Genomic DNA, 13,964 nt, shown 5'->3' with positions numbered 1-13,964 from the left:
GAATCCCCGAGCTGACAAGGTAAAAATCTGTCGTTCTGCCCATGAACAACGTAGTTAACCCACTGTTGCCCGGTAGGCTGTCATTGTAAATAAGAGTTTGTTCTTAACTGACTTGCCTAGTTAAGGTCACATTTTTATTAAATAATAACTCAAAATTGATTAAATATACAGCATAATGACAAAGTGAAAACGTAAAAGAAAAAATCTAATCTATGGAACATTTAAAGAAAATAAAGACAGAAATCTAATTTACATAAGTATTCACACCCCTAACTCAATACTTTGTAGAAGCACCTTTGGCAGCAATTACAGCTGAGTCTTTCTAGGTAGGTCTCTAAGAGCTTTCCACACCTGGATTGTGCAACATTTGCCCATTATTCTTTTCAAAATTCTTCATGCTCTGTCAAATTGGTTGTTGATCAATGCTAGACAACCATTTTCAGGTCTTTCCATAGATTTTCAAGTAGATTTAAGTCAAATTTAAGCCACTCAGGAAATTCACTGTCTTCTTGGTAAGCAACGCTAATGTAGATTTGGCCTTGTGTTTCAGGTTATTGTCCTGCTGAAAGGTGTATTCATCTCCGTGTCTGGTGTAAAGCAGATGGAATTGTATTTTTATTTTAACTTTATTTAACTAGGCAAGTCAGTTAAGAACAAATTCTTATTTACAATGATGGCCTACCAAAAGGCAAAATGCCTGCTGCGGGGATGGGGGCTGGGATAAAAAAAATAATTTAAAGGACAAAACACACATCATGACAAGAGAGACACCACAACACTACATAAAGAGAGACCTAAGACAACATAGCATGGCAGCAACACAACATGACAACAATATGGTAGCAACACATGGCAGCAGCATAAAACATGATACAAACATTATTGGGCACAGACAACAGCACAAAGGGCAAGAAGGTAGAGACAACATTACATCACGCAAAGCAGCCACAACTGTCAGTAAGATTGTCCATGACTTGGCATCTTTGGGGACCCCCATGGGGACATAGTGTAGTTATGATGGCCAGGCTATTTAGATAGCTAGGTAGGTTAGTTACGCTAACCAGCTAACATGGGCTAGTTCAGGGCTGTCAAACTAATTTTCCCCGCAGGTTGCATCTGGCCTATACTGTACTATCTTGTATTCCACCAGCTGTTTTCTGAAGTGCCTGCTGTGTAAAATGTTCTTGTGTCACGACCATACGTGGTGGCAATACATCAAGCTCAGTGACAGCAGCTGGAGTCCTGGCTGTCAAAGCTGCTTTTTGTGACAGTACAGTCATGCTCGGAGAGCCCCTGTGAGGGGACAGGTGTTACAGCCACACACTGAACCAGCAGAGCCAAAAGACAGAGACTTAATTCATCAAAATATAACTTCCTTTGTTTGACACCTTCAGGAAATTACAGAAAAAGACAGTGTGGGAAGGAAACTAGTGTGTGGAGCGTGGGAGTTAGGAAACAGTAATAGAGAGATTATAGAAATCAGGCTTTGTAATGTTTCCTTGGCTTGAGGTTCTTATGACTAAACAGGACCAGTGGGAAATACCAGAGCAGGGTTTTTCCAAGCCTCAAATTAAGACAAGCCTATTCTACTCTGTTCTGATCCTGGCTACAAAAACTCCACCAATTATTTTTGGGGAGAATCGGTACAGCTCTCATTATAAAGATCCCTTGCCCCTATTCGGGTACCTCTTGGGATGCAGGAGGATAAACTTTATTATAGCCTGAGAGAACCTAGACCTTTGAATGAATGAGTTTCAAGTAAATGTTTCAACTGTACCATTACCACATGCTCTTAAAGAAAGGTTGTCATAACATGGAAGTCAAGGTTGTCCCATTCTCTGTAAACAAAGGTAGAGAAAGGTAAAGCCATCAGAGTGGATTAAAAAAACAATTCACTCTCAGCCCTGACGGTCCCTCCAGGTTAATGGCGCAAGATTAATTGAATGTGACTAATCTATTCTTTGACGTCAACAAATGCTCTACTCTCTTTCATAGACACACACCAAAGGGCATTTATCTAGTTCTCCCCTAAAGTGTTTTCAGGTAAACCATTTATTTTGGGATTTGGTGACAGGTTAGCCCCTAGCAAGGTCTCTGTGACTGTAAAACGTGGGCCTTTTGTCAGGAATCCCGCTTCCTGAGTCTGTTTTCTGCCTGAGCTGACTGTTTTTTGTTTTGGAGTCTGTTTCCTGAGGTTCCTGAACGCACCCTGTCTGGTTGCCAGGTGACGAAGCTAGGCGGGAGAACTCTTGATTACCCGCATCTCATCAGCCATCTGCACACCTGGTCCTGATCATCACCTCTTCTCTTCATAAGCCCTGACCTGACATCCATTCCCTGCCGGATCGTTAGCAATGAACAGTATGTTGTGTCAGCGTATCAGCCTCAAGTTTACTAGAGTTAGTTTTGTTGTGCTGTATTTTTTGCTTGCCGTGTACTCACCTCCGTTTACTGTCTACAGTCATTCTCCCGGAACATTCACCCCACTCCTGCCTGGTCGTCGGCGGTTTGTGTGCCATCGTTGGATCTGCCTATTCACTCTCACCAACTCACCTCCGCTGCCCACTCCATCTCCTGGATTATTCTGCTTTCACATTAGAGTCTGTAAATAAATTCTCACCTTTGTTCTACTCACCTTGTCCTGGTCTGCTTCTGGGTTCTGCTTTAGAGAATCGTGACAGAACGATCCGGCCAAGAATGAACCCAGCGGACCTGGACTCCGTTCGCCATGCCGTTACCCATCAGGAGAAGATGTTGGGACAACACAGCACGGCGCTACAGGAGATAGCGTTTTCGGTTCGGAACTTTTCTGCTAGTCTGACGAGTATCCAGGCTCAGCTCAGTTTGCTGGCGGATCATCCACCACCTGCTTCACCCCTCTCACCTGTCGCTTCTGGAGCTGTTCCCTTCCGTGAGCCCAAGGTCCTGACGCCTGATAAGTATGAAGGGGATTTGGGAAGATGCCGTTCGTTTCTTATGCAGTGTGGATTAGTGCTTGATCTGCAGCCCCACTCTTACGCCACAGACAAGGCTAGGATAGCTTTTGTCATTGAACTGCTGCGTGGGAGAGCACTGGAGTAGGCTTCAGCCGTATGGGAACGAAAGGACACCTGCATGGCGTCGTACCAGGAATTCACGGCAGAGATGAGGAAGCTTTTTGACCATCCTGTCCGAGGTAAGGACGCAGCTAAGCGTTTGTTCTCTCTTCACCAAGGAGCTCGCAGTGTGGCAGACTTTGTTATCGAATTCAGGACATTGGCTGTGGAGAGTGGATGGAATGAGGTGTCACTACAAGCGGGTTTTTATCAGGGCTGTCGGAGCAACTCAAGGATGAGCTGATCTCCTATCCTGAGCCTAGTGATCTGGACAGTCTGGTAGCATTATCTATTCGGGTGGATAACAGAGTCCGAGAGAGACGGAGGAGAGTGGGGCCAAGACTGAGACGATTCTTCCCCAGAACTTTGTCGTGGGAGCAGTCACATGGAGGATTGAGGAGGTTCTGGCGGCCCTTCGGACACAGCCCGATCCCGGTAACGGTCCACCCGGTCGGTTGTTTGTGCCTGAGTCTGTTCTTTTCTGCCGTCCTCCAATGGTCCCACGCCAGCAGGATGGCTTGTCACCCGGGGGTGGCTCGGACGATGGCGTTACTACGCAGACGATTTTGGTGGCCTGCCATGAGAGAAGATACCCGGAGGTTTGTTGCTGCATGCCCAGTATGTGCACAGAATAAAAATGCCAATTGGGCCAGCTCTGGACTTCTTCACCCCCTACCTATTCCCCGGCGACCATGGTCGCATCTGGCCCTGGACTTTGTCACTGGATTGCCCTCGTCTGATGGGAACACGGTCAATCTGACTATTGTGGACAGATTCAGCAAGTTCGCCCACTTTGTACCCTTCTCCAAGCTTCCCTCTGCCTCTACAACGTCCGAGATCCTGGTTAGGGAGGTTTTCAGGGTCCACGGGTTGCCCAGTGACATAGTTTCCGACCGTGGTCCTAAGTTTACCTCTGCTGTCTGGAAATCCTTCTGTTTGGCCATTGGAGCTACTGTCAGTCTCACATCTGGATTTCACCCCCAATCTAATGGTCAGGCGGAGAGAGCCAACCAAAAGATGGAATCTGCGCTGCCTTGTCTCCTCCAACCCCGCCTCTTGGGCCTCTCAGTTGCCATGGGTCGAGTATGCCCACAATACTCTCCCTACATCTGCTACTGGGCTGTCTCCCTTCCAGTGCCTGTACGGTTACCAACCTCCCTTGTTTCCTTCTCAGGAGAAGGATCTCTCGGTACCCTCGGTCCAGGCCCACATTTGTCGTTGCCACCAGACCTGGCATCGGGCCAGAAAGGCTCCTTAGAGTTTCTGACCGTTATCAGCTCCAGGCGAATCGTCGCCGGATTCCAGTCCCCGCTTATGCCATCGGAGATAAGGTATGGTTGGCTACACGGGATCTTCCTCTGCGGACTGAGTCGCAGAAACTGTCACCGAAGTTCATTGGTCCGTTTGTGGTGGAGAGTGATCACTCCTGTTGTGGTTCGACTCAAGTTGTCTAGAACTCTCAGAGTCCACCCCACCTTTCATGTCTCCTGCCTCAAGCCTGTGCACCTCAGTCCTCTGCTACCCCCTCCACCTCCTCCTCGGATGATCGGAGGTGGTCCAGTCTACACGGTGCGCCGCATCATGGATTACAGACATCGGGGTTTCCAGTATCTCGTGGACTGGGAGGGGTATGGTCCTGAGGAGAGGAGTTGGATTCCTCGGCGTCAGATCCTTGATGATGCCCTCCTTCGTGACTTCTACCGCCTCCATCCCGGCGCTCCGGGTTGTCCGCCCGGTGGCGTTTGTCGGAGGGGGGGTACTGTCAGGAATCCCGCTTCCTGAGTCTGTTTTCTGCCTGAGCTGACTGTTTTTTGTTTTGGAGTCTGTTTTGAGGTTCCTGAACGCACCCTGTCTGGTTGCCAGGCGACGAAGCTAGGCGGGAGAACTCTTGATTACCCGCATCTCATCAGCCATCTGCACACCTGGTCCTGATCATCACCTCTTCTCTTCATAAGCCCTGACCTGACATCCATTCCCTGCCGGATCGTTAGCAATGAACAGTATGTTGTGTCAGCGTATCAGCCTCAAGTTTACTATAGTTAGTTTTGTTGTTCTGTATTTTTTGCTTGCCGTGTACTCACCTCCGTTTACTCTGTCTACAGTCATTCTCCCGGAACATTCACCCCACTCCTGCCTGGTTGTCGGCGGTTTGTGTGCCATCATTAGATCTGCCTATTCACTCTCACCAACTCACCTCCGCTGCCCGCTCTGCCTCCTGGATTATTCTGCTTTCACATTGGAGTCTGTAAATAAATACTCACCTTCGTTCTACTCACCTTGTCCTGGTCTGCTTCTGGGTTCTGCTTTAGAATCGTGACACCTTTGGACCTGGGCTCAGATACTATTTAGGGTATTACAATTACTTTCAATGACATTTGGAATGAAGTATTTAGATGTATTCCTTGAATTAGATTTTTATTTGAAAAGACAAGTAGTTGAATATTGGAATGTGTTGACTACAGTGACTCAAACTCCCATGCATTTAACCCATGCATTCGAAATTAGTATTTGAAATGAGTATTTCAAAAGGCTTTCAAATATTAGGCTATTTATAGGAAATTATTTGAAAATATTTTCAAATACTTCCAATATAAGTAGTTGATTTGGCCACATCATTTGAAAATACTCAAGTACACAGAAAATACATATTTAAGTAAATAATCCAATACACTTGTATTTGAACCGAGGTCTAGTTCCATCCCATGCCAGTGACAGAGATACTAATGCAGCTATGACAAAGTGTCTGTCATTTCATGTTTCATTGGCTAGGGTTTTTCAGTGAAATCCGGCATGCAATCCTGGTGAGAGGGATGATGAATAGACTATAGTGTTAAATCAATGAGACGTCTAACCCATATCATGAACATTAATCTGTTTCATATTAATTGAAACACTAATCTAATGGTCCCAGTGCAAATACAAACAATGTTATTTACCCAGAGGGATTTGGGTGTATGTGAATAACACCCTCTGAAGTCAGTAGGCTCTCAGAAACACAACATTAAAGAGCTAGAATACAGGCCTGTAATCCAGAAATCATGTTATAATCTTGTGATTACACCCTGAGCTCAAATTATTTTCCTGCCCTAACTCCACCTCAATGTCTACTCCACTGCCATAAAAACGTTTAATGAATCAATATATAAAAATCGAGGCAAACAGACGCAATACGATTTCTGGTTCACTCAACTTTGCGGCAGAAATGTTCTGCTAACATACATTATTGAGTTGTCTCAACACATGTGCCAAAGTTGAGTAAACTAGAAATAGTATTGCAGCTGGTTGCTTTGATTTTTTTTTTATTGACAACTCTCCACTTAACGATGTAAGGATATCATCATCTGAACTATTAAAAGAACTGAAGGCAATAAACAAATTGCCTGGTTTTAAACGACATGTGGCATCGATATTTGTCAGAAATGTTTATTCTAGTGTCAAAATTGACTAGAAAGTATAAAGAGGATCATTTGTGTCATAAAGTCAGTCTCATCCAGTCTCGTCCATTACGCAGCGCCTCTGACTTGTTTACATAAGACAACACGTCACCAATGTTATGTTGAAAGAACACTTGGCGCTAAGCCCTTTATGGAGTGATCACTTGTGTTTCATAGTGATCACTCGAGTACGACACTGTTTTGGGCAAAAGGAGAATTGAGATGATCGGAGTGCACTCAAATCCCAACTGCCACCTGTCAATATTCAAAAATTCAAAACCCGTTCGCGAGCATGTTGTGTCCTCCCGTGACCTGTTTAGTAACATGATTCACTGTGAAATACTGTCATGCAGATGCACACTCGTAATAGATAGTGAGAAAGTTGAAAAATAAATAAACAGCACCAAAGCACACACACACACACACGTTGCCACTCACCAGTGACTTGATAAGGTGATTGTGGCCTGGCTTCTCAATGTGCCTGCTATCTACTACTTGCTACTTTAATTGACAATCACAGAGTTGGAACTTAGCTAAGTTCCAACTCTGTGATTGTCAATGAAACTAGCAAGTAGTAGATAGCAGGCACATTTTGGGCGCTGTGTTTTTTATTTACGATAACTTGACAGATGAAGTTAATACATTATTGTTCTCAGAAATCAGTCCTGAGCGCATAGCCAGACTTTCCCGACTAGATACAGTGTATTATTTGTATTTGTTATGGATCTCCATTGCTGCTGCCAAGGCAGAAGCTACTCTACCTAGGGTCCAGCAAAATGAAGGCTGATATACAATTTTAAAAAATTACAATACATTTCACAACACTTAAGTGTGTGCCCTCAGGCCACTACTCTTCTACCACATATCTACAACACAAAATTAATGTGTACGTTTGTATAGTGTGTATGCATGTGTTTATGCCTGTGTGTGTGTGTGTCTCTTCACAGTCCCCGCTGTTTCATAAGGTGTATTTTTCTGTTTTTCTTTCATCAGATGTTACTACTTGCATGAGTTACTTGATGTGGAATAGAGTTCTCTGTATGCAGTGCACTGACTAGTTTTTCATGAAGGAAGGGGTACAATACGACCGAGCAAGGAGAACAAAATGCCCGCTCCTTTTTCTTAGTATCAGTGAATTGAGTCATGACGGCTGCCAACCACATAGTCAGAATTACACCCAAAGGTATTGATTGGAGCCCTAAGCCCTCTCTGTGTCTAGGCTGGCTGAAGCGGTGATGTATCGACTGACCAGAGACTAAGTACCCACAGTGACTAAGAACTGACTGGTTGGACAGCTACTAAAAAACAACAAGTTCAGAGAACTAATTTCAGCACAGTACCAATTTAAACTGATTGATTTGTTGCATTCTCAAGAATTATTATTGACATCAGTTTCTGACTAGAACTAGTCTGTGTTACCAAACAGAAAAAACAAAGTCTGGAAACCTTGCTTGATCGTGCCACACACCAGAGCTGCGGCTTAGAAGTCGGAGCCAGCTAGATTATTAAATTAGCTTTAAAAATGTCAAATTCTCTCATCTTCTTTGCAAAATGTGTAGATTATCATGAGATTAGCAATTAAACTGCACATTTTTCTCTCTTCCCCATGGAAATATGTGTAGAATTGTAGGAAGTTAGCTGTCCCCCCCCCCCCCCCCAAAAAAAAATCATCAGGCTTGCTCAGACCTGGCTGTACGCCACTGTTTAGGATTGTGGTGTGCCATTTTATTTTGTGTCAGTAATCAGTCTGGCCCAATTCTGTTGACATGAAAGGACAAGTCTTAGACTTAAATAGTTGTGTTGATTTTCGCACCCACCCACGCGTGAGTGCAAACGCACGCACGCACACACACAATTACCTCCGGAGTAAAGCGTTGTGTGGTGGCACATCACTGTAAACCCCAAGCTTGTCACACAGCCACCGCAAAGACAGAACAGTAAATGGCACATGCTGAAATCAAATCTCACGACACAACTTCCTCTAACTCCGATTGATCCCTCAACAAACCACTAGTTTGGTTGCTGACTAGGAAATATTTAGTGTCTGTGTGAGACCTTGAGACCTGGCTGCCACAAGCACTAACCTGACATGTCACTGACAGTTGAGAGACAGATGTCTGTGTGCTTGATGACACGATGAGGACATGTCATTTCCTCTGAGAGAAGACCTCACACTCACAGATACTTCGACAAGAACACAAACATGCACTCACATTCAAAACTGTAGAAAATAGGCTCAAAGGCATACACTTTAATCAAGAATGACCCTTTGTTGACCACATACAGTATAGAGTACGTACTGTACACTCAGATAGAAGGATAACAAAAGTGGTATAAGTTACTCAGGGGAATGTGACTGAGCCTGTGGTGAGCCAGCCATGTCGAGTCTGCACTGAAAATTGGCCGGTGTAAAATAACCCAGTGTTCGTGCTACTAACCAGAGTTGAGTGGGATTGTGCCAGTTTTACTCAGTGGAGAGTAAAACATTCCCATCAAAACCACACTCATCAGGATCATATTTCCCAGCATGCTCTACTGCAGGTAGAGGTTTTTGGGTTTGTTTTTAATTTGATGTGTACGATCACATATTTGTAATCATTGTTGAGTGGTCCCTGTACTGTACTGTTGCAAATATGTGATTCGAACAGTAGCAACAGAACGTATGATGCAACAAATGCGTATATACAGCATTGTTGCCTGAAAAGCATCTCAACAATGTATTGTATTGATGGGAAATAAAAGGTCTTCACAACTTTATTTCTCAATTTCACCTTTTATTGTAAAAGATAAATGTATACTTCATCATCCAAGCATCACAGCCACACTCAATCCATACACCAGTCTAAATAACAGGTTGCGCTGACAAAAAAACAGTTAGCGACTTGTTTACAATATACACATCTCTGGTGAGCACAAGGGAGAAATGTAATATTGTTTAGAAAAGAGATGCGGTATATTGTAAACAAGTCACTAACTGTTTTTTTATTTTACCTTTATTTAACTAGGCAAGTCAGTTAAGAACACATTCTTATTTTCAATGATGGCCTAGGAACAGTGGGTTGTTCATGGGCAGAATGACAGATTTGTACATTGTCAGCTTGGGTATTTGATCTGGCAACTTTTTGGTTACTAGTCCAACACTCAAACCACTAGGCTACGCTGCCGCCCCAAGCTAACTGCAGTTCAATTCTTTATGATGGCAGCCATGTTTGTTTATGTTTGACTCCCTAACTCCCTATTCCCAGAATGCCATTCACTATAAAATGCAAATAAACAAAGATGGCTGTGCCCTTTGCCCGAAAAAAATTAACTTAGTTTGGCCATTTTTCAGCATTTTACAAATCTTCGATGTACTTTTACTGTGTATAAAAGAATCGGAGCACATGACTTGACAAATGTTTTACAGTTTTACAGTTGATAAATGACAAAGCAAATCAAATTCTCTCACAGACCATCGCCCCAAACACAAACCAACTGCTTAGCCTAACCGTAGCACAAAAGCTACACAGGTTTGCCAGATTTGGATGAAACCATTTTATAGTTTGTTTTTTTTGGGGGGGGGGTTCATTTTCCCATCTGGAGGCCCAATAACATTTAGGGTATCTCAATTACTTTCAAAGACACTTGTAATTAAGTATTTAGATGTATTCTTTGAATTACATTTTTATTTGAAAAGACAAGTAGTTGAATATTGGAATGTTTGAAACTACACTTGGAAACTATTTGAAAATACTCAAACACACTGACTCAAAGCACTACAGGGAGGCAAGACAGCTGATCGTCCTCACAGTTGCAGACCACGTGTAACAACACCTGCACAGGATCGGTACATCCGAACATCGGCAGGTTCTAACCAGACATCACCGGCAACAAAGGTCGCTGGACCAGACATAACTGGCAAAAGGTGCTCTTCACTGATGATTTGCGGTTTTGTCTCACCAGGGGTGATGGTCAGATTCGCGTTTATCGTTGAAGGAATGAGCGTTACACCGAGGCCTGTACTCTGGAGAGGGATCGATTTGGAGGTGGAGGGTCCATCATGGTCTGGGGCGGTGTGTCACAGCATCATCGGACTGAGCTTGTCATTACAGGCAATCTCAACACTGTGCATTACAGGGAAGACATCCTCCTCCCTCATGTGGTACCCTTCCTGCAGGCTCATCCTTACATGACCCTCCAGAATGACAATGCCACCAGCCGTACTGCTCGTTCTGTGCATGATTTCCTGCAAGACAGGAATGTCAGTGTTCTGCCATGGTCAGCGAAGAGCCCGGATCTCAATCCCATTGAGCACGCCTGGGACCTGTTGGATCGGAGGGTGAGGGCTAGGGTCATTCCCCCCAGAAATGTCCGGGAACTTGCAGGTGCCTTGGTGGAAGAGTGGGGTAACATCTCACAGCAAGAACTGGCAAATCTGGTGCAGTCCATGAGGAGATGCACTGCAGTACTTAATGCAGCTGGTGGCCACACCAGATACTGTTACTTTTGACCACCCCTTTGTTCAGGGACACATTATTCAATTTCTGTTAGTCACATGTCTGTGGAACATGTTCAGTTTGTGTCTCAGTTGTTGAATCTTGTTATGTTCATACAAATATTTACACTTTAAATTTGCTGAAAATAAACGCAGTTGACAGTGAGAGGATGTTTCTTTTTTGCTGAGTTTAGTATTTGAAATAAGTATTTAAAAATACTTTCAAACAGTAGGCTATTTATAGTAAATTATTTGGGGGGGTAGAAATGGGGGAAGGTATCGTGGGGGCATATGATGCAGGAGATATTACTATGATGGGGGATTTATCAATAAATGGGATAAAAACACAGGAGTTTATAAGCTAAATAAAAATAAAGAGCTGGCAACCCTGAGTAATGATAGTTACAATCGAAGTCAGTCGAGTGAACCATCCCTTCAGCTCGTTTTGTTATAACATCTTTGGTCTGACAGGCGTTTATGTGACAACCAGAATGCATTGTATGTCGTCAACAAACATGGTGCCACACATATCTGGCATTTATCTTAGCATTAGCTCATCATAATTAGTACAACCTTCCAAAAAGTATTTTACACACATCATGTGTCCATTACAGTCTATGGAAGAATCGGAATGCATGATTTGTCCCCAGTACTTAAACATTTGAATAAAACAGTAAATACATTATGCTCGATACATACATACGGTGTGCTACTGTAGAAACAACATGACATACAGAAACTATAATGATGATGTAATAAGACACTTACTTTGATAGGAACGCACACATGTTCAAAGTTATTATTAGTAAGGAAAACAGCAATGAAGCCAATGCGGGTGCCAGCCGGAAAATGTGCCAGGGGGAAACATTTTGTGCAAGTTATTTTCTGACTGGAGATGCTTAAATGTCTGCATACGTAATCTGGGTAAACACTGGGGAAGTGCTTGGTCTTTCGTCGAAGAGAGAAGTTTGTCCGGCTCAGTAAAGCCTCAAACATAAATTGCCCACAACAGTGAAATGGACTCCTTCTATGCGAATTAATGAAGAGGCTGAGCACACCTCAATTCAAACTGTTGTTAGAAAATAATTATTTGAAATTGACAACTTGCAATATAGCCTATACATGCAATGCATTCGGAAAGTATTCAGACCCCTTGACTTTTTCCACATTTTGTTACGTTACAGCCTTATTCTAAAATGGATTAAATAAATCAGAAATCCTCATCTATCCATAATGACGAAGTGAAAACAGGTTATTTTATTTATTGTCCCTTTTTTCTCCCTAATTTCATGACATCTAAATTGGTAGTTACAGGACTCTGGAGAGGCGAAGATCGAGAGCCGTGCGTCCTCAGAAACTCGACCCCACCAAGCCGCACTGCTTCCTGACAAAATGCTCGTTTAACCCGGAAGCCAGCCGCACCAATGTTCGGAAGAAACAGTATACACCTGGGGAAAAGGAGATATCTAGTCAGTTGTACAACTGAATGCATTCCTCTGAATCAGAGAGGTGCGGGGGGTTGCCATGATCGACATCCACGTCTTCGGCGCCCGGGGAACAGTGGGTTAACTGCCTTGCTCAGGGGCAGAACGACATAGTTTTACCTTGTCAGCTCGGGGATTCGATCCAGCAACCTTTCGGTTACTGACCCAACACTAACCACTAGGCTACCTGCCCCCCTGGTGACCATGTCAGCGTGCATTGCGCCCGGCCCACCACAGGAGTCGCTAGAGTGTGATGGATCAAGGACATTTTTAGTAATGTATTAATAGAAAAACAGAAATAAGTATTCCGACCATCTGCTATGAGACTCCAAATTGAGCTCAGGTGCATCCTGTTTCCTCTGATCATCTTTGAGATGTTTCTACAACTTGATTGGAGTCCCCCTGTGGTAAATTCAATTGATTGGACATGATTTGGAAAGGCACACAGCTGTCTATATAAAGGCCCCACAGTTGACAGTGCATGTCAAAGCGAAAATCCAATCGCTGCCAAAGGTGCTTCAACTTAGTACTGAGTAAAGGGTCTGAATACTTATATAAATGTGATATTTCAGTTTTTTTTATTTGAATACATTTGCAAACATTTCTAAAAACCTGGTTTTGCTTTGTCATTATGGGGTATTGTGTGTAGATTGATGAGGGAAAAAAATACTATTTAATACATTTTAGAATAAGGCTGTAACGTAAAAACAAAAAATTGGAAAACGTCAAGGGCTCTGAAAACTTTCCGAATGCACCGTAATTAACAGGCAGCATGCTTTGGTTTGAGGGCAGCGTGGGTTAACGGTCCTGTTGCGTGACAAATCACATTTTGGAACAGTGAGTACATTCTGACATCACACACACACAAAAAAAACTCACGCTGTGGCGACCTTTAAAGATATTTGGAACTAACTATCAAAAAGGTTTTTAATCTGTGTTTTTGCATGTATTAATTTATTGATTTATTCAGATCCCCATTAGCTTTTGCCAAAGTGCCACCTATTCTTCCTGGGGTCCACAACAAACACAAAACATGACAAGTAACAAAACACAGAGACAAGGACAGTCACACAAATAAAAAATACAATAATATACAAACAATAAAAATAAAATACAAATAATACTAAACAATAGAATTAAAAACATTGTGTGTGTTAGAGTGTGTTTGGGTGTGTGTCCCCTCACAGTCTTTGCCGTTCCATGAAATGTTCTTTAATCATAAGGTAATTTTGAGTTCCAATGCGATCATGGCTCTGTATAATACTGTGCGTTGATGTGAATTAGTTTTGGACTTGGGGACTGTGAAGGGACCCCTGGTGGCATGTCTTGTGGTGGCATGTCAGCTATGGGTGTTTGAGCTGAATGTTATTTGATTATGCAGACAATCTGGAATTTTCATTACAATAATACTAGAAGATAAGCAGTTAATCTCTCGTCAACCCTCAACCAGGAAAGACTGCCATACATGTTGTTGTTA

General features: G+C 43.2%; 2 protein-coding genes across 2 annotated transcripts in view; both read left to right on the top strand.

The window, feature by feature from the left end:
• Nucleotides 1–13,964, top strand: part of LOC115150976 (guanine nucleotide-binding protein G(i) subunit alpha-2) — a 191,608-nt gene that overhangs the window by 31,920 nt on the left and 145,724 nt on the right. The window lies entirely within an intron of this gene.
• On the top strand, nt 2,686–5,305 carry LOC115150975 (uncharacterized). Its single transcript, XM_029694852.1, has 2 exons — nt 2,686–5,095; nt 5,198–5,305. The coding sequence occupies exon 1, from the start codon at nt 3,609–3,611 to the stop codon at nt 4,875–4,877; it is 1,269 nt and encodes a 422-aa protein (XP_029550712.1). The 5' UTR covers nt 2,686–3,608; the 3' UTR covers nt 4,878–5,095; nt 5,198–5,305.

The sequence above is a fragment of the Salmo trutta genome, chromosome 16, assembly GCF_901001165.1.
Source record: "Salmo trutta chromosome 16, fSalTru1.1, whole genome shotgun sequence".
Lineage (NCBI taxonomy): Eukaryota > Metazoa > Chordata > Actinopteri > Salmoniformes > Salmonidae > Salmo > Salmo trutta.
Note: the sequence above shows the minus strand (reverse complement) of the source record. Positions and strands in the feature narration are given on the sequence as shown.